A 21939-nucleotide genomic window follows, 5' to 3' on the forward strand; every position below is an offset into this window, starting at 1 on the left:
GGCGGAAAAGTGCATGGTGTGAGAGGTGCGTGTGAGGAGGTGAGGGGTGGGTGAGAAGATGACCGGTGTGAGGGCCGGGGTGTGGATGCAGGGCGGAGGGTATGTATCATGTATGCAGTGCGTGTGGTCCACTACAGTGCCTCTATACTTGGTTCACTTTCCGTTTTCTTTCCTCTTTGAGATGTTTTAACGTTTTTTGGAGCTGTAATTCACCTCCCTTTGGTTCACCCTTCTACATGGGTACAATTCAATGGTTTTTAGTTTTTTTACAAGCCTGTGGAACGATCACCACTTTTATCGTCCCCCAAAGAATCCCCATACCTATTAGCAGTCACTCTCTATTCCCGCTGCCCCAGCCCTGGACACCCACTCATCTGCCTCTGTAGACCTGTGTTCTGTATATTTTGTGTAAATGGTCCCTTTGCATTTCCTGACCACTGGTAGGCACACCAGGGACACTGTAATCCAAGGCATCCTTCACTTGACCCAACCAAGACCCACGTCACCTATCAAGTGCTGGGCTTTGGCCTGTGGGTGGCACTGGTGGCCTTCACATATCTGGGTCTACATGGCCTTCCCGTGGTCTTCGGTCCCACCTCTGCAAAGGCACAGCCCCAGTAATCGTAACAATAAACTATGTCCGCACTGAGCTCCATTTGCACACCAGGCACTTACTGACCCTGGTCAGTTCATCCAGATTGCCAACTCTGCCCGTGACCTTCTCCCTTTTTGCACCAACAGGAGGCTTTCTCTTTGGCAGCTTCTGCTTCTCACCCTTCAGCCCTGCCCTCTCCGCCAAGTCCAACTTCACATCACTGATGTCTCATGGTACTTCCCTTTTTACCTCCCTGCCTCCAAGCTAACCTCTCACCAGTAAAAGGAACCCGATTTTCCTGGTTCCTGTTTTATCACTTCTATGAACCGTCATGCCCTTTTTCCTATTTTACACGTGGGTAGAGTTAGCTCTGTTAACTTGGTCTGGCTCCTGTCTAGAGAGGCTGTATTTGTTTCCTGTTACTACTGTAATCACAGCATGCAGTGGCTCATAACAACACAATCTATTACATTTCTGCAGGTCAGAAGCCCCAGATGGGTCTCACTGGGCTATCACCACCATGTTGGCAGGGCTGGTTTCCTCTAGAGGCCATAAGGAAGAAATCCATTTCATTGTCTCTTCCACCTTCCAGAGGCTACCTGCATTTCTTGTTCTGTGTCCCTGTCTTTGCTTCATCACATCTTCTCTGACTCTAGCCTATTTCCTGCATCTCTTCTTCACTTATGCGAACCCTTGTGATTACATTTGACTCACCTATAATCCAGGATACTCTCCCCTTCTATGAATCTGCTTTCAGTGCAGTAGATGTAGGAGACATGGGTTCGATCCTTGAGGCAAGAAGATCCCCTGGAGGAAGAAATGGCAACCTGCTCCAGTGTTCTTGCCAGGAAAATCCCATGGACAGAGGAGCGTGGCGGGCTATAGTCCATGGGGGTGCAAAGAGTCGGACATGGCTCAGCATGTACCCACACACTCATCCCTCTATTCAGGTGATCGTGATGCCCTTTGCATCTCCATGTCCATGTGTGTGTTGTGCTCAGTCATTTCAGTCGTGTCTGACTCTTTGCAAACCCATGGACTATAGCTCGCCAGGCTCCTCTGTCCATGGGATTCTCTAGGTGAGAGTACTGGAGTGGGGTTGCCATTTCCTCCTCCAGGGGATCTTCCCGACCCAGTGATCAAACTAGCGTCTCTTGCATCTCCTGCATTGGCAGGCTTTTTTTTTTTTTAAACGACTGCCACGTGGGAAGCTCCATGTCTAGTGAGTGGGAAGAAAAGTTGTGCCCGCTTAGATATAGACAAACACTTAAGCTCACACAGACATACAGACCCACATAAAGACACACAGACACACAAATACACAACTAGCATCCAGGATATATAAAGAACTCTTACAACGGCAACAACAACAAAGCCCCTAAATAACCCAGTTTAAAAGTGGGGAAGGAATCCCCTAGCAGGCCAGTGGTTAGCACTTTGAGTTTCCACTGCTGGGGTGGAGGCGAGGAGCAGGGTTAGAATCCTGGTTGGGAAACTAAGATCCTGCAAGCCACCCAATGCAGCCAAATAAATATAATACAAATGGGTAAAGAAAACATGCAAATTGATGCTCAACATCCTTTGTATTCAGGGAAATGCAAATCAAAGCCACAATGTGATGCCACTTCACATCCACGAGGATGGGTGCCATCAGAAAGGTAACAAGCGTTGGTGAGGATGTGGAGAGACAGGAACACTCATACATGGCTGGTGGAGATGTAAAATGATGCAGCCCTATGGAAAACAGATTAGCAGTTCCACAAAAAGTTAAACATAGTTATCTCATGACCCAGAAAACAGGTTAGCATTTCCACAAAAAGTTAAACATAGTTATCTCATGACCCAGAAATTCCGGGGCTTCACAAGTGGCACAGTGGTACAGTGGTAAAGAATCCACCTGCCAACGCAGGAGATGCAAGAGATGAGTTCAATACCTGATCAATAAGTTTGCCTGGAGTAGGAAATGGCAACTTGCCCCAATATTCTTGACTGGAAAATTCCATGGACAGATAAGCCTGGTGGGCTACAGTCCATGGGGTCACAGAGTCGGACATGACTGAGTGACTGAGTACATACACACCACCAATTCCAAGAGAAATGAAAGCACAAAATATACAGAAATATTCACAGTAACACTGTTCATGCTTTTCCATGTATGATTCAGGAGTCTGGACTCACTGAAATTATTCCTTAGTTAGGTATCTGAAGTATCCAGGGCCAGTATCCAAAGCACAGAGTGCTTCCTGTTTTTCTCCATCCGGAATTCCCTTCAGGGCACACCACCTGGAAGCAGCTGCAGTGACTAGAGCTGATGCTGTGGACAGGAAACCAGAACAAGCTGGGCTGACCGAGGAGCAGGAAGGAGACAGGTTTGATCGTCCCAGGCTCCCCATGGAATGATGAGACATGATCCTGGAAAGGCGGGCCACAGTGGGGAGAGCAGGGGCTTCGAGGTTGGCTTGAGGTCAGAACATAGCTTGGTGGCCACAGGGAAGCCCTGAGGAAAGCTGTGCAGGAGTAAAGGGCTCATGCTTATGACAGAAACACATGCGTGCCTCTCAGTAGGCATTTCATCAACATCCGGACAGAACAAGGGCTGCCCGTTCCCACACTGCTTTTGCCTCGAGTTGGTCAAATGGCTCAACTGCTTCCTCAGGTGGGACCCAATCCTCGTGTCATCTCCCAGTTCTCAGGGCGGTTTATATTCCAGCACCACAGGGAATACATCTGGGTGTCTGCTTAGTTGCTCTGCGGCCTTTGGGATCTTTCCAGATCAGGGATCAAACTCGTGTCTGCTGCACTGACAGGCAGATTCTTTACCACTGAGCCACCAGGGAATCCCAGAAAATATTTTCATTGAGAAAAGCCATACACACAAAAAACCACATATTGTATGGCCACATTTACAGGAAATGTCGAGAACAGAAAGTAGATAAACGTTTTCCAGGGGCTGCGGAATAAATGAACAGGGAGTGATGGCTAAGGGGTTCAGGGCATAGACCCACCCACCCGAGGGCACACGTGCATCCACAGGGGGTGTCACACAAGCAGGGTCGCACCTGGATACACACCTGAGGTCTCACCTGCCGGTACAGCACAGCTGGCTTCCCCGCCCCCTGGCACGCCCAATGCCCCCTTCTCTCTCCCCAGTCCCACGGCCTTGCCACCGAACCCCCCTGGGCGCCACCGAGTGCACCACACACAGGCCTCCCGCTTCTCACACTGGCACCGTCACCCCGCTGGGACCACAGACTCAGGAGGGTTGTAGGGCGCCTCCACTGCCTGGAGTGGACTCACCAAGGGCACTTCCGGCCAGCGCCCAGGGGTCTAGGGACTCCGTCTCCCAACGGGCCTCACGCGTGTGCTGGGTGCCTGGAACTGGGGGGAACACAGGGCAAATGGCCTTCTGGGAAATTAAGTCCAAGGGGATCGCCCCGCAAAGAGCGCGAGAACTTGTCAGTCGCTCTGCAGGAAGTTGGAGGACCTGACATACATAGCTTTTTGTGTCCTTTTATTTTTGTCCTCTGAGGCATTTTATTTTAAGGCTCCCTTCCCAGGTGCCAAGGCCATACTGACTCACTGTTGATCTGGTAGTTGTTTGTTTTGAAACCTTGAAGGAATGTATCCTTGAGTTGTGTGATGTTTTTTGTTCTGACAAGACACAAAACCAGACTGAAACCATACTTCAATGGAACAATTCCTCAGAGTTATCTGAGATGCTCTCTCCCAGGCTATAGTCCTCAGTTTGGCCCAAATAAAATTTTTTTTCTATTTCTGCTGTAGACTGGTTTATTGATTGGAAATGTGTGTGCTACAACTAGCTGGCAGGAAACTTCATGGGGCCTAGGATATCTTTCACTCAATTGGTCCTATTAGCTCAACACACACATGTACAAGCTCAGTCATGTTTGACTCCTTGTGATCTCTCGGGCTGTAGCCTGCCAGGCTCCTCTGTCCATGGGATTATCCCGGCAAGAATACTGGAGTGGGTTGCCATGCCCTCCTCCAGGGGATCTTCCTAATCCAGGGATCAAACCCATATCTCTTCTATATGACACAGGTGGATTCTTTACCATTGTGTCATATATAACAGATGTGGCCAAAACACACAGTCATGTGGACATTTAAGAAGGGGGAGACAGTGAACAATGAAACAAATTCAAACTTAGTTTAATTTGAAAGAATTAAGGTTTTGTTTAAATTTATTTTTTGAACTGGTAATATTTTTACATGTTTCAAAATTCCAAAAATATCAAAAGATATACAGTGAAAATTATTCCTCATCTTCCCCCTCCCTCCAAGAGCAAGCAGTATGTCTGGTAACCTTGTACCCTTCAGATTCAGTGTGTTTGTGTATGTGTAAGCAAGGGCTTCCTCTTTACACAGATGGAAACATATCATACAAACTGTTTTATACCTTTTCATAGACAATGTATCTTGGCGCTCTTTTCCACATAAAGAGTTCATAAAGACAGTCCCCATTTCAAGGGCTGTGTAAAAGCCAGCTAGTCCACCAGAAATCACTTAGCCAGTCCCATCTGGTGGACACCAAGGCTGATTTTAAATTTTCACTTTCTGAAATCAATACCATAGTAAAAACTACACAAGAACAGTTTGTGCGGGTACAAATATATCTGTAGGATTCATTTCCAGCAAATGGCTTGCTGGGACAAAGAGTTTGCTGTAATTTGGATAGCAACCAACAAAGTGACGTTCACAGAGGCTGTATCAATTCATACTCCCTCAGAAATGTGTATGAATCCCTTTGCCCCCTTTTAGATAAAAGCAAAAGCTTGGGTAAGATGGCAGGTGGAGGTCACACTGCTACAACCCTCCTGAATGTTAATTTAAAAGTCCATCTTCACAGGAAAATGTTCAAAATATAGTAAGAAGCACATTACAAGACAGCTTTCTAAACAAAAGATAACTATACATATTTTTGCTGTGTATAAGATTTAATGTTCACTCTATGTATACACACATGTAGTGTGGTTTCCGTAGTGTAGTGGTTATCACGTTCGCCTGACACTCTATGTATACACACATGTATATTTCAAGAAAAAGTTACTAATTAACAAAATCTTAAGGTAATAAGCATCCCTGGATGGTGGAAGTATGAGGAATTAAATTTTAAACAAGGCTTCATACTTTTGTGTATTTTACTTTTGTGCATTTTCCAGGTTTTGCTACAAAGATTTTGTATTACTCTGATAAACTGGTAAAACCATATACTTCTCTAGTTTACAGCAATTTCCCCTGAGGAGTTTCTTATCTAACTTGGTTTCAAAGTATCTGTAAGGAAATTAGTAGGAATATGATGCCTAGAAAAGGTGACCTGAAATGAGAAATGGAAAATTCCAAGAGCTGCACTGCCGGAGAGGGCAGCAAACGCTGACAGTGACAAGCTTGTTCCCAGCTTAACCGACGAGGTGACTGGAGCCTCAGCCTGCCCAGTGCCCACTCTAAGAACTGTGGAGACACAACCCTTCTGCAGCTGCCACTGTGCGGGCCACGGCAGAGGGGATGGGGCAGTCGCAGGCCTGGCTTCTGAGCTGTCCAGTTACCGCAGGGTCTCCCCGAGCCAGAGCATGCTAGGGTGGGAGCATTCCGAGTCTGCACCCCCACACCAACGATGGGGCCGTCACAAGTGGAGGGCACTAGTGGCCAGGCATCTCCCGGTCATCCTGCGTCAGTGGTGGCAGTGGGAAGGAAATGGAACGAAGATAGCCAAGCTGTTCAGGCGGTAAAATCAAAAGGATGTCTGTTAGTACCTTCCGGCTTGAGGGGTGGGATGGCAGGTGGCAACAATCCTCAAGAAAGGGAGCAGGGCAGGAGGCACCGGTTTGGGATGGGGAGCGGCATTTCCCTCTGGGTAGGCAGCTTCCCGAGTTCGCCAAGCATCCAGGGGGAGCTTCCGGCAGCATGCAGCTGCTGTTCCAGCCCGAAGCTCGGAGACCAGAACCTGGGAGTGAGCAGCACACAGCCATGGTGTGGACCGGGACATCTCGGGAGCGCATGGAGCCCAAGATGCGCCTCTGGGACAGTGGCCCAAGGGCCCCAGGAATTAAAGAGGCTAGGGCAAGAGGCCCCTTGAGAGGCAGAAGGGATCTGGGAGAGCACAGCGCTCCAGCATGCTGGGGGACCGAGGACTGTGGGGGCCTGGTCGGCAAGCAGGACAACCCAGGCAATGAAGAGACAGTGGTGCCTGACCCAAAGGGGGAGCGCTGCAGATTCCTCCAGAAAGAGACTGGGGAGAAAGGCGGCAGGTGCTGGCAGCTGCCTACCGTTAACCTCTTCAGAGGCTTTTTCTCGGGTACAGTCTCAGCCAGGGAGGTTAGAGAAGCTAAGTGATTCAGTCTTGGCCAGAGAGACATGGATGTATTGGATGGAAGCTTCTGGGAGTCTTTTCTTTGAAACCTCACCGGCGATGAGTACTGGCCTGCCTTTCCCCCTCCTCCAGTCCTGATGACGGTGGGTGCACTGGCCGAGGCTGCAGTGGTCTCCCTGCGACCAGGAGGGACAGGCTGGGAGAGAAGACACTGCCTCTGATGGTGCACAGCCACTGAAGACACAGCCTTCAAGCAAAGCCTGATCTGTTTAAGCCACTGTCAACAGGGTGCTGACTTTAAATTCTGCCTCCAACTCCTAGCTGTGCCTTGGGAAGGTTATGTTTGTCCCAGGCCAGATTTTCCTTATACATAAAACAGTGCCAACCTCACAGAGCTGTGAGTCACTGCCTGTCTGAAAACACACCTCTTCTGAGCCATGTAAATAGAAGGTTGTTTGCTAAGAATGAAATGCAAGGTGGTGCAAGCCAAGGCATGACAACAGAGGCGCTGTGATAATGAGAGCTGATGGAGAAGTCCACGAGACAAGCCCAGAGAGTGACGGGGGGGGCAGAAACAAACCCAAGGCTTCAAGGCATCCTGTGGAACCTCTGGAGAAGAGCTGCAAGCCTGGCTCTGCTACCGTGGAAACCCTACTGGCAATCCAAACAGAATTGGACAAGGGAAAGTTCTGACAGGTCCCGACATTCACCCATCACATCTCAGCAGTGAGCTCTGACGGTCGGTCACTCTGACACTGCTTAGAACAGCCGCTGTGCCCTTCCAGAATACTTCTTCCACTCAACACGATGCTCTGACAACCCAATACTCCTTCTGGGGGGTATTTTTCTGGAACGATTTCTACAAGCTGACCTGTGCCGTGGCCAATTTTCGTTCCTTCCAGTTGTTGATGTTTATGTTTTGTATTTAACTTCGCTAGGATGCAACCACAGTGGGAACAGCAAACAAACAAGAGAGGCAACTGTGCTGTAGCTGGAGCACACAACACAGCACCCCAGAGGGATGGGCATTTCACTCTTTCACTCTAGGCTAGAAAGCAGGCAGATTAAATCCTCAGTCTTTGCATCCTTTCTGCTGAGATACCAAGGATCACACCTTTGAACACAATGTTCTTCTTTACAACAAGAACAATATAGTCAAAGATCAGAAGGCTTTGATTTCCTCAGGAGTAAAGTTGGAAGAGAGAAAGATGATGAGCCAGGCAACGTTTCCAACTGTGGATATGAAAATGGTCATATTACAATGTACTGCATCATATATAAATAAGCCATTTTCTCAGACGTCTTGTTTTCCTGGACATTGACTGCTGAAAAAAAGGTCTTCTGAGGGTCAGCAGAGACCCCAGCAAGATGGTAAGCTGTGCTTGAGATGGGGCAGATAAACTCTGAGAACAAAACAGAGTCACACCATTCATAAAGGGCCCTCACATTGTCCAGTGGGTCTGATGGGCAGGCTTGGGATAGGGACAAAATTTAGGTTATCCTGTTGTTTGTTTCCCCCAACATATAAAAGACTAGAAAAGATAAAGAGGGGATACCTATAGATTAAAAGAGACCTAAGTCAAGCAAATGCCCTGTGTGATTTTTCTTTAGATCATGATTAGAACAAACCAAACAGAAAACAAAACTTATAAGGAAACCAGGAATATCCACTAGATATTTGATGACACAGTAATTACTGTTATTTCTGCTTAGATGGTAATATAGTTTTACTCGAGATTTAATGAAATTAATAATTTTTCCTGCTTCATCACAGACATTCTTAAGTGAAACCATCCTCCCCACCCCCGGCCGCCCCCCCGCTACCCCCACCCCCCAGCTTTACTGCAATGCCAGGGAAAGAAAAATATGAACAGCGACCTCGGGGCCACTTCCTTGATTCTCACTGAGACTCTGGCAGTGTTACCCAGTGTTGGTTTTGCACTATCAGTGCAAACATCAGTGTAAATATCAACTTAGTGATAAAGGCAAATGATAGCTCAGAATGACTATGAAAATGGTTTTTGTCCTCATGGGCCAACATGATTTCATATATATATATATAAGCCCATGCTTTTTAGAGATATTAAAAAAAATAGGTAAAATAACAAGATTTCTGGTGCTGATGTAAAAATAATCCTGTGGCAACAGGGGTGCCAGTGAAAATATATCAACACATGGAATGTCCAAAATAAAATGCTAAATTACTCAGAAACATAAGTGGATTCTCCTCCTTCACACCAACTACAAATGTTGCAAAACAGGGGAAAGGAATTACTAAAAGAAAATGTGTACATGCTCAAGATAGTATTTGTTAAAATCAAATGTACAGGACTGTTAACACAGCCCTGATTAACCAATTTCCAGAGTCAGGAAAGCCAGCTCTTATGCTGGGCGTGGGTTCTCCACCTCAAGGCCAGGTGGCTCTTTGGTGATGAGGTTTTGCAGGATGCTCAGCAGCATCCTCAGCCTCCCCTACAGGATGTCACCGCTCCCCTCTGCCAGTCATGACAACCAAAATGCATCCAGACATCACTAAGTATCTCCTGGGGAACAAAGTCACTCTGAGTGAGACCCTCTACCACAGGGAACATTGCCAATCTAAGGCCATGGTTTCTAGCAGGAGCCTTGACACCCCCAGGGCAAGCTGAGGAATTTCACAGGGGAATCCTTTGTCACTTGATTTTGGCATGAATGTGGCTGCCATGCCTGCTCTAATGACTCTAAAGTGCAGAAATGGATCCCAGCAGCCATGGATGTATGTCTGAAACTCTTTTCTATAAGAATACGAACTGAGACTTGGGTTAACTCCACATATAAATGAATTCCTGCATGTTTAGAATTTTAAAAAAACCTTCCAGAAACGCACCTGCATTTGTTTTGTTCAAACCTTTTCCAAGCCTTAGTCACCACTTTGGGAAATCACATCCACACAGGCCTCTCCTCACGTTTCTGTGGGTACCACCACACCCCATGCACCAGATGGCAAGCAACAGGCAACGCCCCAAGTCTCCAGGCACGATGGTCGCCACCACAGGGAGAGAGAGCAGCAACTCAGCAGACGTTACCTACTGACAGTTTCTTTTGCTTTAATTACCCTTTGCAAAACGGGGACACGGATGGGTTTTTCAACATCACACATGTGTGTAGGTTCCGTTACCTTTGAATGCATTTCCGAGTACTAGGCTTGAGACACTGGAGAGCCAGTGACCTCAGGTATTTGCAAGCATCACTGCCTAAGGAAATCTGAGGATGTTTCTACCCTCAGCCCCCTTCCAGAAATACACCTTGTGGACTTACCCCATCTCTGTACCTCTGGTTCAACAGTCATCCGCCACGTTCCTTCCCTACGTGGACTCCCTGATGTCAAACAGCACAGATGTGCCCATGGTGGGCTCTTCCACCCCAATAACGCGCACGGGGTTCTTTTCCTGCATGATCTCATGGAGGTCAAACAGCGCCAGCGCCCTGCCGGTGGATGGCCCCGCCTTCGTCCCAGCCCCGGGGCTCTCCTCCGGGGGCCCGAGAGGGCGCCGCCCGAGGTGCGGGCCGCGGCTGCGAGCCTGTGGGCGCCGGCAGCCCCGGCCCCGACCCCGGGGCTGCTCCCGGGTGTGCGTGATCTGGTGGCGGATGAGGTGCGAGCTCTGCGTGAACCCCTTGCCGCACTGGCCGCACCGGAATGGCCTGTCGCTGCGCGGCGGGCCCTCGCCCTGGCTCAGGGGCTCGGGCCAGGCGGGCGCGGGTGCGAAGAGCAGCCTCTGGCGGCAGTCGTAGGGCCCGTCGCCCGCGTGCTTGCGCTGGTGCTGTGCCAGCGACGAGCTGTGCCGGAAGCCCTTGCCGCAGCGGCTGCACTCGTAGGGCCGCTCGGCCGTGTGCGTCCGCAGGTGCAGAAACAGGCAGGTGGTCCGCGAGAAGGCCTTGCCGCACACGCTGCAGGCGAACGGCTTCTCGCCCGTGTGCGTGCGCCGGTGGCGGCCTAGCGACGAGTTCTGGTTGAAGGCGCGCCCGCAGTCCTGGCAGGCGTAGGGCTTCTCGCCTGTGTGGATGCGCCGGTGCACCGTGAGGTGCGTGCTGTGGCAGAAGGACTTGCCGCACTCGGCGCACTTGTAGGGCTTGTGGCCAGTGTGGATGCGCTCGTGCTGCACCAGCGACGAGTTCTGGCTGAAGGCCTTGCCGCACTCCTTGCAGGCGTAGGGCCGCTCGCCCGTGTGGATGCGCCGGTGCACCGTGAGGTGCGCGTTGTGGTTGAAAGACTTCCCGCAGTCCGCGCACTTGTAGGGCTTGTCGGGCGCAGGGCCGCGCACCGGCTCCGCGTCCGGAACAGGACTCGCCTCAGCGGAAGCCTCGCTGTGGTCGTGCGGGTCGCGCGGCTGTGGTCCCGGGGAGTCCGTCTCCTCACGGGCCGCGCCAGCGCTCCGCTCCGAGCTCAGAACCCGAGATTCCGGCACACACGCACGCTCCACCCCGGAGACCTCCGGGAGCAGACCGAGGCTCTCCCCAAGCCTGAGACTTCCGTCCTGAACCGGGGCTTCCTTGAGTTGCCGCCAATGACCCTGGTCCTGCTCGGTCCCCTTGATCAGGCCCACCGGTTCCCAGTCTTCCCCCAGCGTGGCAGGACTTGGCGCCTCCCCCAGGAAGCCTTCCCGCCCCTTCTCCTCAGGAAGGCCCTGCTCCCGAGCTGGTGGTCGACCCTCCGGTCCAGTTTCCTGGCCTGAAAGAAAACCAAAGAGCCATGAGGGGCCGATGGTCACACCCTGGGTCTGTGCCCTGCCTCCCCCAGTTCTGCTCACGTTGACCCCAGTGCTCTGTCTGCAAACAAAGCTTCCCTCACTCATTCTTTCAACAAAAACTTTTCGATCACCCGCCATGGGCCAGATGCTGGCCTATATCAGGAGCTGACCAAAGACAACCCCCAAGCTAACCACGCTAACGAGCGGGACTCTGAAGCTGTCAGGTGTCTCTGTCAGTCGTGGAGGTTCTGCTGGCAGGCAATTTTGCGGGTGACACGTAGTCCTCTCGTCAGCTGACTTTAAAAACCTCAGCACAGGGAGATGATGCTGGGTTAGCTGGGTGGGTCAGGAGCAATCCCCTCAAACTTTAGAAACAGGAGGAGGAGGTAGAAGGGAGAGGCTGGCTGGGCAGGGGGCCTCAGCCAGGGAAGCTGAGCCAGCTGTCAGCTGACAGCCTGCAAGGACACAGGGACTTGCGTCCGATGACCACGTGGAACTGGACTCTGCCAACAACCTGCCTGCATCCAGAGGCACAGCCCTCCTGAGCCTCCCAGTAAGTCTGCCCCCTCCACTCCCGGCCCACCGATACCTTGCCTCTGCGATACCTTGCCTCTGGCCTTGTGGGGGCTGCAGCAATAAACCAGTTGGGTCTGACAGAACTGGGAGATAATACGTTGCCTTAAACCTCTGTGTCTGTGGTAATTTGCCACAGCGATGACAGAAAACAAATAGAGAGACTGAACATTGTCCACAAAGCCTAAAATACTGTCTAGCCTGAGGTGCTGGGGATAAAACAGTGACTCCGAAGGACAGAAAGCCGTGCTGCTGGGGAGGCAGACACAACAAAGCAGAGAAGGAGCAGGCTCGGGGGGACAAGGAGCTGTTTCAAACCCGGGTGTGACAGGTCAGATCCCAAGTGGAGGTGCCCGCTCACCTGTGGGACCCCTTGTGAGGAGCAGCGCCTGGTCCTGGATCCTCCAGAGGCCAATCGCCCCTCAAGCAGGCAAGGCGCTCCCTCCTCCCGGCACAGTGACGTGCCACTCTACCCACTGACCTCACGCTCAGCCCCCGCACACACCTATTCCTGGGAAAGCAGGGCGGCTTCCGGAGGCTGCAAGGGGTGGGTTTCCTGGTGGCTCCAGCCTCCAGAGGGCCTCAGCCCCTCCCCTCACCTCCAGAGCCAGCAGCGGAGCGTCGGACAATCCCCCTCTGATATCTCCCGTCCTCATCCTGCTCCCCTCACAAGAGGGCCGCTGTGAGGTCACAGACTGGCCCAGCAATCCAATGGATAGGCTCTGGGATTAGGACATGGACATCTTCAGGGCCAGCGGGCCTGCCCACCCCCAGCTCGAACCTCCTGACCTGCTGCATTTCTGGCCACGGCACACTCTGTGTTCATGCACTCAGGGCCCACCTCACCACATCAGAAGGTCCACAGCCTGCTCTCAGAGCTGACAGCGAGCAGGTTCTCAAACCTGCCTCAGACGCGAGGCAGTGCTGGAGCGCTGGCTGGGGAGAGGGGCTGGAGGGGCTCAGGCTGGCCAGGCAGCCGGCGCGTCTCCTCACCTCCAGACCCCAGACGGGGCTCCACACACAGAACCCAGAGTGGGTCTTCTAAAACACCAGTCAGCCCTCACAAAAGCTTGTACAGGAACGTTCACAGTAGCACTATCCAATAGAACCAAAAAGTAGAAACAACCCAATGTGCTCCACCAACCAAATGTGGTCCATCCACAGGATGGAATGTGATTCAGCGATGGAGAAGAATGCGGTACTGAGACAAAGTACAGCATGACTGAACCTTGAAAACCAGATGCTCCTTGAAGGAAGCTAGACACACGCAAACTGTTACGTACTAAAATAAGTTACGATGATGTTTTGTACAACAGAGGGTATTTACACAATATTTTATAATTGTAGGAGTATAGCCTTTAAAAATTGTGAACCACTATATTGTACACCCGTATTTATGTAAGATGTTGTACATCAACTACATTTCAAGAAAAAATAAAAGCTAGACACCAAAGGCCATGTTACAAGATTCCACTTAAATGGAATATCCAGAATATGCAAATTCCCAGACAGAAAGTGGATTAGTTAGTGACTGCCAGGGGCTGGGTGGGATGAGGTGATGAGCGACTACTGTCATTTAATGAGAAACAGGTATGTGGTCTTCATCCCTGGGCCCCAGCACACAGCTCCTAACACCCTTGGAATTTCCTTAGTGAGGGGGTTAGGACTGTCTTTTGTTAATTGTAATAAATTCCCCTCAACCGTGAGTTTATGCTGAGAGGCAACTCTTGACGGGCCCTCAACAACTTCAGGATGGGATGCTTCAGCCCCTCTCCCCTGACACCTGCCTGTTCATTTATATCCTTTATACTGTCATTTATAAAACACAGTAAATGTAAGCAGTGACTTCCTGAGTTCTGTGAGCTGTTACAGCACACTACTGAACCTAAGCGGGGGGAACCCGATTTACAGCCAGTCAGTCCGAAGGATGGGAGGCCGACTTGTGACCCACATCTGAAGAGAAGCCAGTCTTATAGGACTGAGTTCCTAAGCTGTGGGATCTGCACCAACTCCAGGGAAGGCGGGTCAGAATTGGAATGAATTGCTGGGACACCCATCTAGTGTCAGAAGAGGTGGAGAATCGGTTGTTGACATGGAAAAAACCCACACATTTGGCATCAAGAGTGTTCTATGGGTAGAAACAAACCAGAGTACCGCTAGTGGATGATTTCTGGGGAGCTGCAATGTTCTGGAACCAGACAGTAGTGATGGATGTACAATCTGTGAACATGCTCAAAACCAGAGAACTGTGCATTTTACGTGGGTCAATTTTATGGCAAGCTTGGGACCAGGCAGCTAGAAGCGAGCTGGCCAGATGGATGCGAGTTACCTCAGAGCCTGGGGGAAGGAAGGCTACTGTCTGGGGCTGAAGATGTCAGACAGGGTCCACGCCCAGAGGAGACAGCGTACGTGGCAATCCCGTCACGGGTGGGGGGTCCCACCGTGTATGGAGGGATCACAGACTCCCTGCAGATGCTGTCAGAGGCTTTCAGAAGGGGAGTGGACTGCGGATAGGGCTGCTTATGTTTCCCGTGGCCAGAGCCCACTTCCTTCAAAATGTAGTCAGGGTACCAGCACACCGGCCCAGGGACTGATGACAATTTAACCCTACCCCAAGCCGTGGAGCAGCTGGGGTGTCCCCCTCCTCAATGACAACATTTGGAGCTGGAGAAGGCGGACAAATGGGACTGGCGCCACTCTTCCCAGCTCCCTCAGCCCTCGCATGGAGCATGGACATGGCGTCCAAAGCTGCTGCAGCCGTGCCCAGCCCGGGGAAGGGCCAGGAGAATCAGGACCACTAGCCCCCGCAGTGCGGGAATGCCAAGCCAGCACCAGCAATGGTCTCACCGGCTCTGCTCTGTGAGAAGCCTGCGCTCCCGTGTTGACGCTCTAGGCCAGCTGACAGGTATTCACGGCTCCCAGAACAGAAGAAGCACGTAGGGAACAAATGCACAGACTGTGGACGTGCAAGAATGAAACAGAGAAGGTGAAGGGCAGGTTCACACTCAGAAATTATTCTGTGGGTAGGGCACGCTGCACGCTGCTGGGAAAGGAGGCAGTGGTGGAGTCTGGCCGCTTGAGCAGAGCCCGTGTCTCTGAGCTCAGAGAAGGCGGGGCACGGGTGAGGGGACCCCGGAGCACTGCAGGTGGGGGGCGAAGGACAGGGGCCCAAGCCCCTGTGGGGAAAGGGCTGCAGGGCAGCTCAAGGCAGCTGTCCCAGGAGGACCAGCTCTCAAGGCCAGCCTCTAGCTTGGTCGGGGAACTTGGATTTGGGGGCACTGCCCCGAACCAAACTGGGAAGAGACACTCACTGTGGCTTAGGGCGAACACCTGCTTTCTCCCGGGAGCCTGGGTCGTGGTCTGTGCCAGGTGGAGGATGCCCACATGACCAGCCCCCAATCAACCCCTGGCACAGAGCCTACAGCAAGCCTGCCTACTAGCCAACGCCTCTCACGAACTGTCACAGTGCACTGCCGGGGGACTGAGGTGGTCCAGGGTGGGATCTGGCCCCCCTGACTGGCCTCTTCCCTTTGCTGACTTTCCTCTGGGGACCCCGACACATCACCCCTTCCAAGCGGCATAGCCGCTGCTATTAGGGCTCCCATTCGGCGGACTCTCACCTGGACGGCAGCCCTGGGCGAGTCCTCCCTCCGCCACCCACAGCTCAGCCCCTTGCTCCAGCTGCGAGATGACGTCTGGTTTGGGAAGCTCAGGCCCTGGAAACAGAGAAAGGCAAAGGCAGTGTATGGGTCTGCTCTGGAGAAGACGAGAACCAGTCCAGGCTCCAGACCAAGACTCCTGACCATCAGGGGCCCAAGCATCTCATAAGGTTCTGCATCAGGACACACAAGGGCAGAGTCTCCAACCCACGTGTCTCATAGGAGTGAGAATTCAAGCTCTGTGATCTCCAGCCCTAAGTCAAGTTGTCACACAAGAGGCCCGGTGACCCACAACCCATGAAGAGTAAGTCAGCGCAGGAATCTGGTCAGCAGCAGGGGAAGTGACCTCACCCACAGAGAGCAGGTGCCCGAAGGTCTCCAGCATCACGTCTCGGTACAGGGTCCTCTGGGCTGGGCCCAGCTGCCCCCACTCCTCCTGGGTGAAGTCCACGGCCACATCCCGGAAAGTCACCGGCTCCTGAAACATCAGCGACACACTCCGTCACCCAGACTGTCCCCATCAGTGTCCTCAGGATTAGGAGGAGGGGTGGGGAAGGCCAAGGCAAGCAGGCCAGTGTCCAGGGAGTGTGTCCCGAGCAACGCGAGTCAGCTCTCCTGGGCCCTGCTGGGCTCCCGCTTGGGGTGAGCTGTACGGCCAGGACGCGAAAAGGCATCCGGGCAAGAGCAAAGCCAACCAGCCCACAAACAACCCTGGACAGGTACAGGTGCTGACAGAGACCAGTCTAAACTGTGACTTGCAGATTTGTGGGCTAAAGAAAGTGACTGTTGAGTCTAAGCCACTACATTTTGGGATAGTCTGTTATGCAGCAACGGCTAACTGACACACCTCAAAGTCAAAGCAAGGCTTACCCTCCTCCCTGAAAAGAGGGGTGTGCAGTTGGGAGTCAGAAATTCACTGGCCTTCAGGGACTGGGCAGGCTCACAAGTGACTGAAGTGGGTTCATGGAAGAGCCTGTGAGGGTACTTAACCTATGAGGGGTGGCACAGGAAGTGACGGTAACATGCGCCCTGTCTGAAGGGGCAGCTTGGACTCAGAACCAATCTACTGCGGCGAAATACATGCCCCACGTGGTCAGAATGCCCAGTCTCTGGTGAGAAACTGAAAATTAGGCCACACTTTGAGGGGAAAACTTTTAGTCCCATGTAAAAGAATAAAGTTAAGTCTCCTATCTCATGCTATATATAAAATTTAACTCAAATGGATCAAAGGCATAAATACAAGAATTAAAACTATTAACCTCTTAACATATGGCTAAGTTTTTATAACTGTATTTGACAAAGGATTCTTAGATATAATAGCAAAAGAACAAGCAATAAAGCAAAAAAAAAATAAGTAAACTGGACTTCATCAAAATTAAAACCTTTTTGTTTCTAAGGGACATTAACAAGAAAGTGAAAAGACACTTGTATGATGGGAGGTGATGACTGCAGATCATCTCTCTCATAAGTGACCTGTATCCCGAAGATATAGAGAACTCGTAAGACTCAATAATGAAGACAATCCAACAAATGAGCAAAGACTCTAAATAGGTATTTCTTCAAGAAGATATAAAAGAAAATATACAAACAGCTAATAAGCACCTGAAAAGATGCTGAAGGTCATTCGCCACCAGGGAAATGCAAGTCAAAATCACATACAAAAGACTTCAATTTTCAGGTGCTATTTCCTTTAAGAAAAACACATTTAGATTTTTAAATATTTAAGAAATTATAGTACAGGTGGCATGCGGTTCGAACAAAAATTATGCAGCAAATCTACAGAACCCTTTGGTTGGGACCAAGGTCTCTGCTCCTGTCCCCACATCCTCACTGCCCACTCTGACGGTCCTCCAGCCCTGAAAACACGCTCCCTGTGCCTCCAGCCTCCATTACCTGCTCTGCACACAGTGCCAGTGACACTGCCGGGCCCGCTGCGGTCTGCTCTGTCTAGGCCACAGACCTCTCAGAGGCATCACATGAGTCCCACGTGTCTCCTCCTGGAATCTCAGCAGAAGCCCACTCCTCGCTGTCTTTGAGCCTCCCCGCTGCTCCACTGCAGACCCCTGCAGCCCTCCTCCTGGTCTCCTGCTCTGCACTGCGGGGCCCGGCTGGATTGGCTCTGTCAGACCTGCTCCTTCCATACACCCTCCCCCAGCTAAGCAGGCCACCCCGGCATCGGCCAGCACCCAGTCACTGGACCCCACCCTGGGCGTTAGCTAGCTCTCAGTGTCTCTTATTCCCACCCGGCAATGCCTGAATGTATTTTTCAAACCCATGCCATTCCTGCTTAGAGCATTCACATAGCTCCTTCCTTTAGATAAAGGATGACCCCCTTTAGCCTGGCTACGGGTAGCTAAAAAATGGCCCCCATTCAGGTCCTAGTTCTTGGAACCTGTGAATATTATCATAAATGGCAAAAAGGACTCTGTGGATGTGATTAAGGGTTTTAAAAATAGAGAGATTATCCTGGAATATCCAGGTGGTCCTTAAACTTAATCACAGATGTCCTTCTGAAGGGAAGGTATTGGGATATTGAACTATAGGAGGCAGACGATAATGTGACCACTAAAGCAAAATGAAGGTGGACAAAGGGCCATGAGCCAAGAAATGCAAGGTCTATGGCTCTAATAGCTGAAAAAGGCAACGCGAGACCAGCAGAGAGCCCTGACAGGAAAGGTGCATCTGCCCACGCCTGATCGCAGTCCAGGGAAAGTGATTTCAGACTCCTGACCTCCAGAACCCTAAGAATCAACATATTAATATATATTTCAAACCATCACATGTGTAATAATCTCTTATGGCAGCCAGAGGATGTTAACACACTGGACCTCAAAGCCCTCTGCTTCCAGCCCTCGCCTCCTGTGGTGGCTGGCCTCCAAGATGGCCCCCAGTGATCCCCAGCCCTTGTGGAGCTTCCTCCTATACTGAGCAGATCTGACTTATGTAACTGATACGATAATTCAGAGAGTGAATTCTGAGCCCAGGTCACAAGACACTGTGGCTTCCACCGAGCCCTCTCTTGGATCACTCCCTTTGTGGGAAGCTAGGCGTCATGTTGTGGGAACGCCCAGACAGCTCCAGAGAGAGTCCCACATCAGAAGGAACAGTGGCCTCCTGCCAAGTGTGATGAATGAGCCATCCTGTAGGTGATCCGCCAGCCCCAGTCAAGTCTCAGGTGACAGCAGTCCAGGTTGACATCTTGACTGTCATGAACCCAGGCCAGAACCACCAGCTAAGACATTCCAGAATTCCTATCGCCAGAAACTGAGGTAATATTTATTGTTGCTTTAGGCCACTATGTTTTTTCATTATTTGTTACACAGCAACAGATAAACACACTCTCTCTTAAGCCTCTCACTGCTGACAGATTCTCTCCTTGACTGAACTTGAGTCTGGTTCACAACCCTCTTCTCAAATAAGCTTTGACCTTTGGGCTTCTTTGTCCATTTCTGCATCATTCAGTTTTATCAAAAATCTGGTCCCATCGGTTTCTTGGGTCCCACTGGTCCCAAGAATCCTACCCTCCATATCTGATCACTCTTGATATCTTTTCAAAGTCCTCATCTCCCACAGTCCTCCAAGTAACATCCCATCATTTGGCCTGCTTCAGCAAGAACCCTGTTTTAGGTCAGTTTAGCAAGATATGCAGATGACACCACTCTAATGACAGAAAGTAAAGAGGAACTAAGGAGTCTCTTCATGAGGGTGAAAGAGGAGAGTGAAAAAGCTGGCTTAAAACTCAACATTCAGAAAACTAAGATCATGGCATCTGGTCCCATCACTTCATGGCAAATAGATGAGGAAACAATGGAAACGGTGACAGACTTTATTTTCTTGGGCTCCAAAATCACTGCAGAGGGTGACTGCAACCTTGAAATTTTTAAAAGACGCTTGCTCCCTCAAAGGAAAGCTATGACAAACCTAGACAGCATATTAAAAAGCAGAGACATCACTTTGCCAACAAAGGTCCATATAGTCAAGTGAAAGTATTAGTCAGTCAGCCATGTCTGATTCTTTGTGACCCCATGGACTGTAGCCCACCAGGCTCCTCTGTCCGGAATTCTCTTGAATTCTCTCAAGAATTCTCCAGGCAAGAATACTGGAGTGGGTTGCCATTTCCTTCTCCAGGGGATCTTCCCCACTTGGGGATGGAACCTGGATCTCCTGCATTGTGAATAGACTCTTTACCAGTAGTCATGTATGGATGAACAGTTGGACCATAAAGAAGGCTGAGTGCCAAAGAATTGATGCTTTTGAATTGTGGTGCTGGAGAAGACTCTTCAGAGTCCCATGGACTGCAAGGAGACCAAACCAGTCAATCCTAAAGGAAACCAACCCTGAATAGTCATTGGAAGAACTGATACTGAAGCTCCCAATACTTTGGCCACCTGATGCAAAGAGCCAACTCATTGGAAAAGACCCTGATGCTGGGAAGGATTGAAGGCAAGAGGAGAAGGGGATGACAGAGGATGAGATGGTTGGATGGCATCACCAACTCAATGGACATGAGTTTGAGCAAACTCTGGGAGATAGTGAAGGACAGGGAAGCCTGGTGTGCTGCAGTCCATAGGGTTGCAAACAGTCAAGACAACAACCAAAAATTACCTCTGCCCCCACTATACAAATACCCACGTTTGCTTGTATTCACAGTTGAGCCCAGTTCTATACTGAAGTCTCTTTTCCCCTATTGCAACTGTCCCCAAAGAAAACCTGTTTTTACTGCTTTAACTACGGCCCAGCTCTGATACTCTTTGACACTGCTCACTCCCTGCCCCTTTTCCGGGATCCACAGCAAAAGCAAACAAAAACGTGGTTGCATCTCTCACACATTTACAACAGTCTCTGAACATGTGCACACGTAGGATCATCAAGAGTCTCACTTTGCACACCAAATCTGAAATAAATGCAAAAGCCGATAGGCAAGGACAGAAGGAAACAAAGTCTGGAACTTAAGGAATTATACATTTCTTTTGGTTCCTGCCACGTGGAGTCAGCACTGTATGGAGAACACGGGCAGCAGCCACTTTGTCTAGAAGGGCCGGAGCTTTCAAACAGGCGCCTTCCCAGATGCCCTTGGAGACTGCTCTGAACTGAGTCCCCGCCAGCCCGGCAGAAGTCAGACCCTGATAGTCGCTCCCGCCCCAGTAACGCGGTGTGTCCTCACCCAGGAGGAGGTGCCAGGGGTTTCGGGGAGCGGAACTATGGGTGGGTGTCGGTTGACTCCGCACGTTGAAGCATCTCTATTCCAGCTTCTAAGACCCATCCTCATGGTGGACGGCCTTCGGGGCGGAGAGCAGGGTATCGGTGGGGGGCCAGCCTGAGTGCTCGGGAACTAACCCAAGTCCTCTCCCTGAACGCAAAGGCCGGAGGACTCGAGGAGCACACGCACTCAGGGACGGGAAAGCCCGGGTTCGAATCCAGACGCCACCCCTCACCAGCTGGGCATGTCAGCACACCCCAACCTGGTCTTCAGTCTCCCCGTCTGTCCAGGGGATAAGGCTCGACCCTGCCCACCGTGCGCTATGAGGGCTAAAGGGGCAGTAGCCGGGCCGAGGCCCGCTGCCATCGTTGTTATTGTTACTATTATTGTTCCGCCGTACCTGGAGCCGTTCTGCCGCCGGCCCCGTAGCCATTGCCAGTGCCGCCGCTTCCTCCTCGGGGTCCATCCTAGGCTGACAGGTAGAGGACTGGTGCCCGAGGCGACCCTGAACACGACAGAAGTCCCCGCCACAAGAACCGCAAGACTCACCGCCCGCTGGACAATGGCGGCCGCGCAGGGGAAGCCGCAACTACAGCTCCCAGAAGGCCGTGCGGCACGCCGCAGCCCCTGCCAATTAAAGTTTTCGTTCGTCGAGCCTTCAGCCAATGGGAGCCCGCTGGTTTCGGGCCCACGGGCGCTTCCTCCTCTCTTGCCCTGCGGCCAATAGGAGCCTCCTTCCTCCGGCCTCCAGGCACTGCAGGCGCTCACCGCGCAGAGCCGCGGGCCTGAGCGGGCGGGATTCCTCTGCCTGTCTCTGCTGTGCTGCGGGTCCTCGTCGTGGGGACGTCCTTCTCCCA

At 51.3% G+C, this 21939-nt stretch overlaps 1 protein-coding gene across 2 annotated transcripts; it reads right to left on the reverse strand.

Moving 5' to 3' along the window:
• Positions 1–4951: 4951 nt before the first annotated feature.
• On the reverse strand, positions 4952–21687 carry ZNF8 (zinc finger protein 8). Of its 2 annotated transcripts, none has more exons than XM_043435960.1 (5): positions 21483–21687; positions 16234–16360; positions 15844–15939; positions 10221–11631; positions 4952–8156 (listed from the first exon to the last, which is right to left on the reverse strand). In XM_043435960.1, exons 1-4 carry the CDS (start codon positions 21546–21548, stop codon positions 10268–10270), a joined length of 1653 nt encoding a protein of 550 aa, XP_043291895.1. In that variant the 5' UTR covers positions 21549–21687; the 3' UTR covers positions 4952–8156; positions 10221–10267. The 2 variants fall into 2 exon arrangements, with proteins under 2 accessions (XP_043291895.1, XP_043291894.1); XM_043435959.1 differs by having other exon boundaries at positions 4952–8326.
• Positions 21688–21939: the final 252 nt, after the last annotated feature.

Source organism: Cervus canadensis, chromosome 18 (assembly GCF_019320065.1).
Source record: "Cervus canadensis isolate Bull #8, Minnesota chromosome 18, ASM1932006v1, whole genome shotgun sequence".
NCBI lineage: Eukaryota > Metazoa > Chordata > Mammalia > Artiodactyla > Cervidae > Cervus > Cervus canadensis.

Excerpts from the sequence above, each read along its gene's own strand:
- ZNF8 (XM_043435960.1), bottom strand. The coding sequence starts at position 21,548 with ATGGACCCCGAGGAGGAAGCGGCGGCACTGGCAATGGCTACGGGGCCG. Across the intron at positions 15,940-16,233 it reads CGGGCACCTGCTCTCTGTGG|GGCCTGAGCTTCCCAAACCA; the intron begins GTGAGGTCACTT and ends CTCTGTTTCCAG. Across the intron at positions 11,632-15,843 it reads CGCCCAGGGCTGCCGTCCAG|GCCAGGAAACTGGACCGGAG; the intron begins GTGAGAGTCCGC and ends GTTTTCTTTCAG.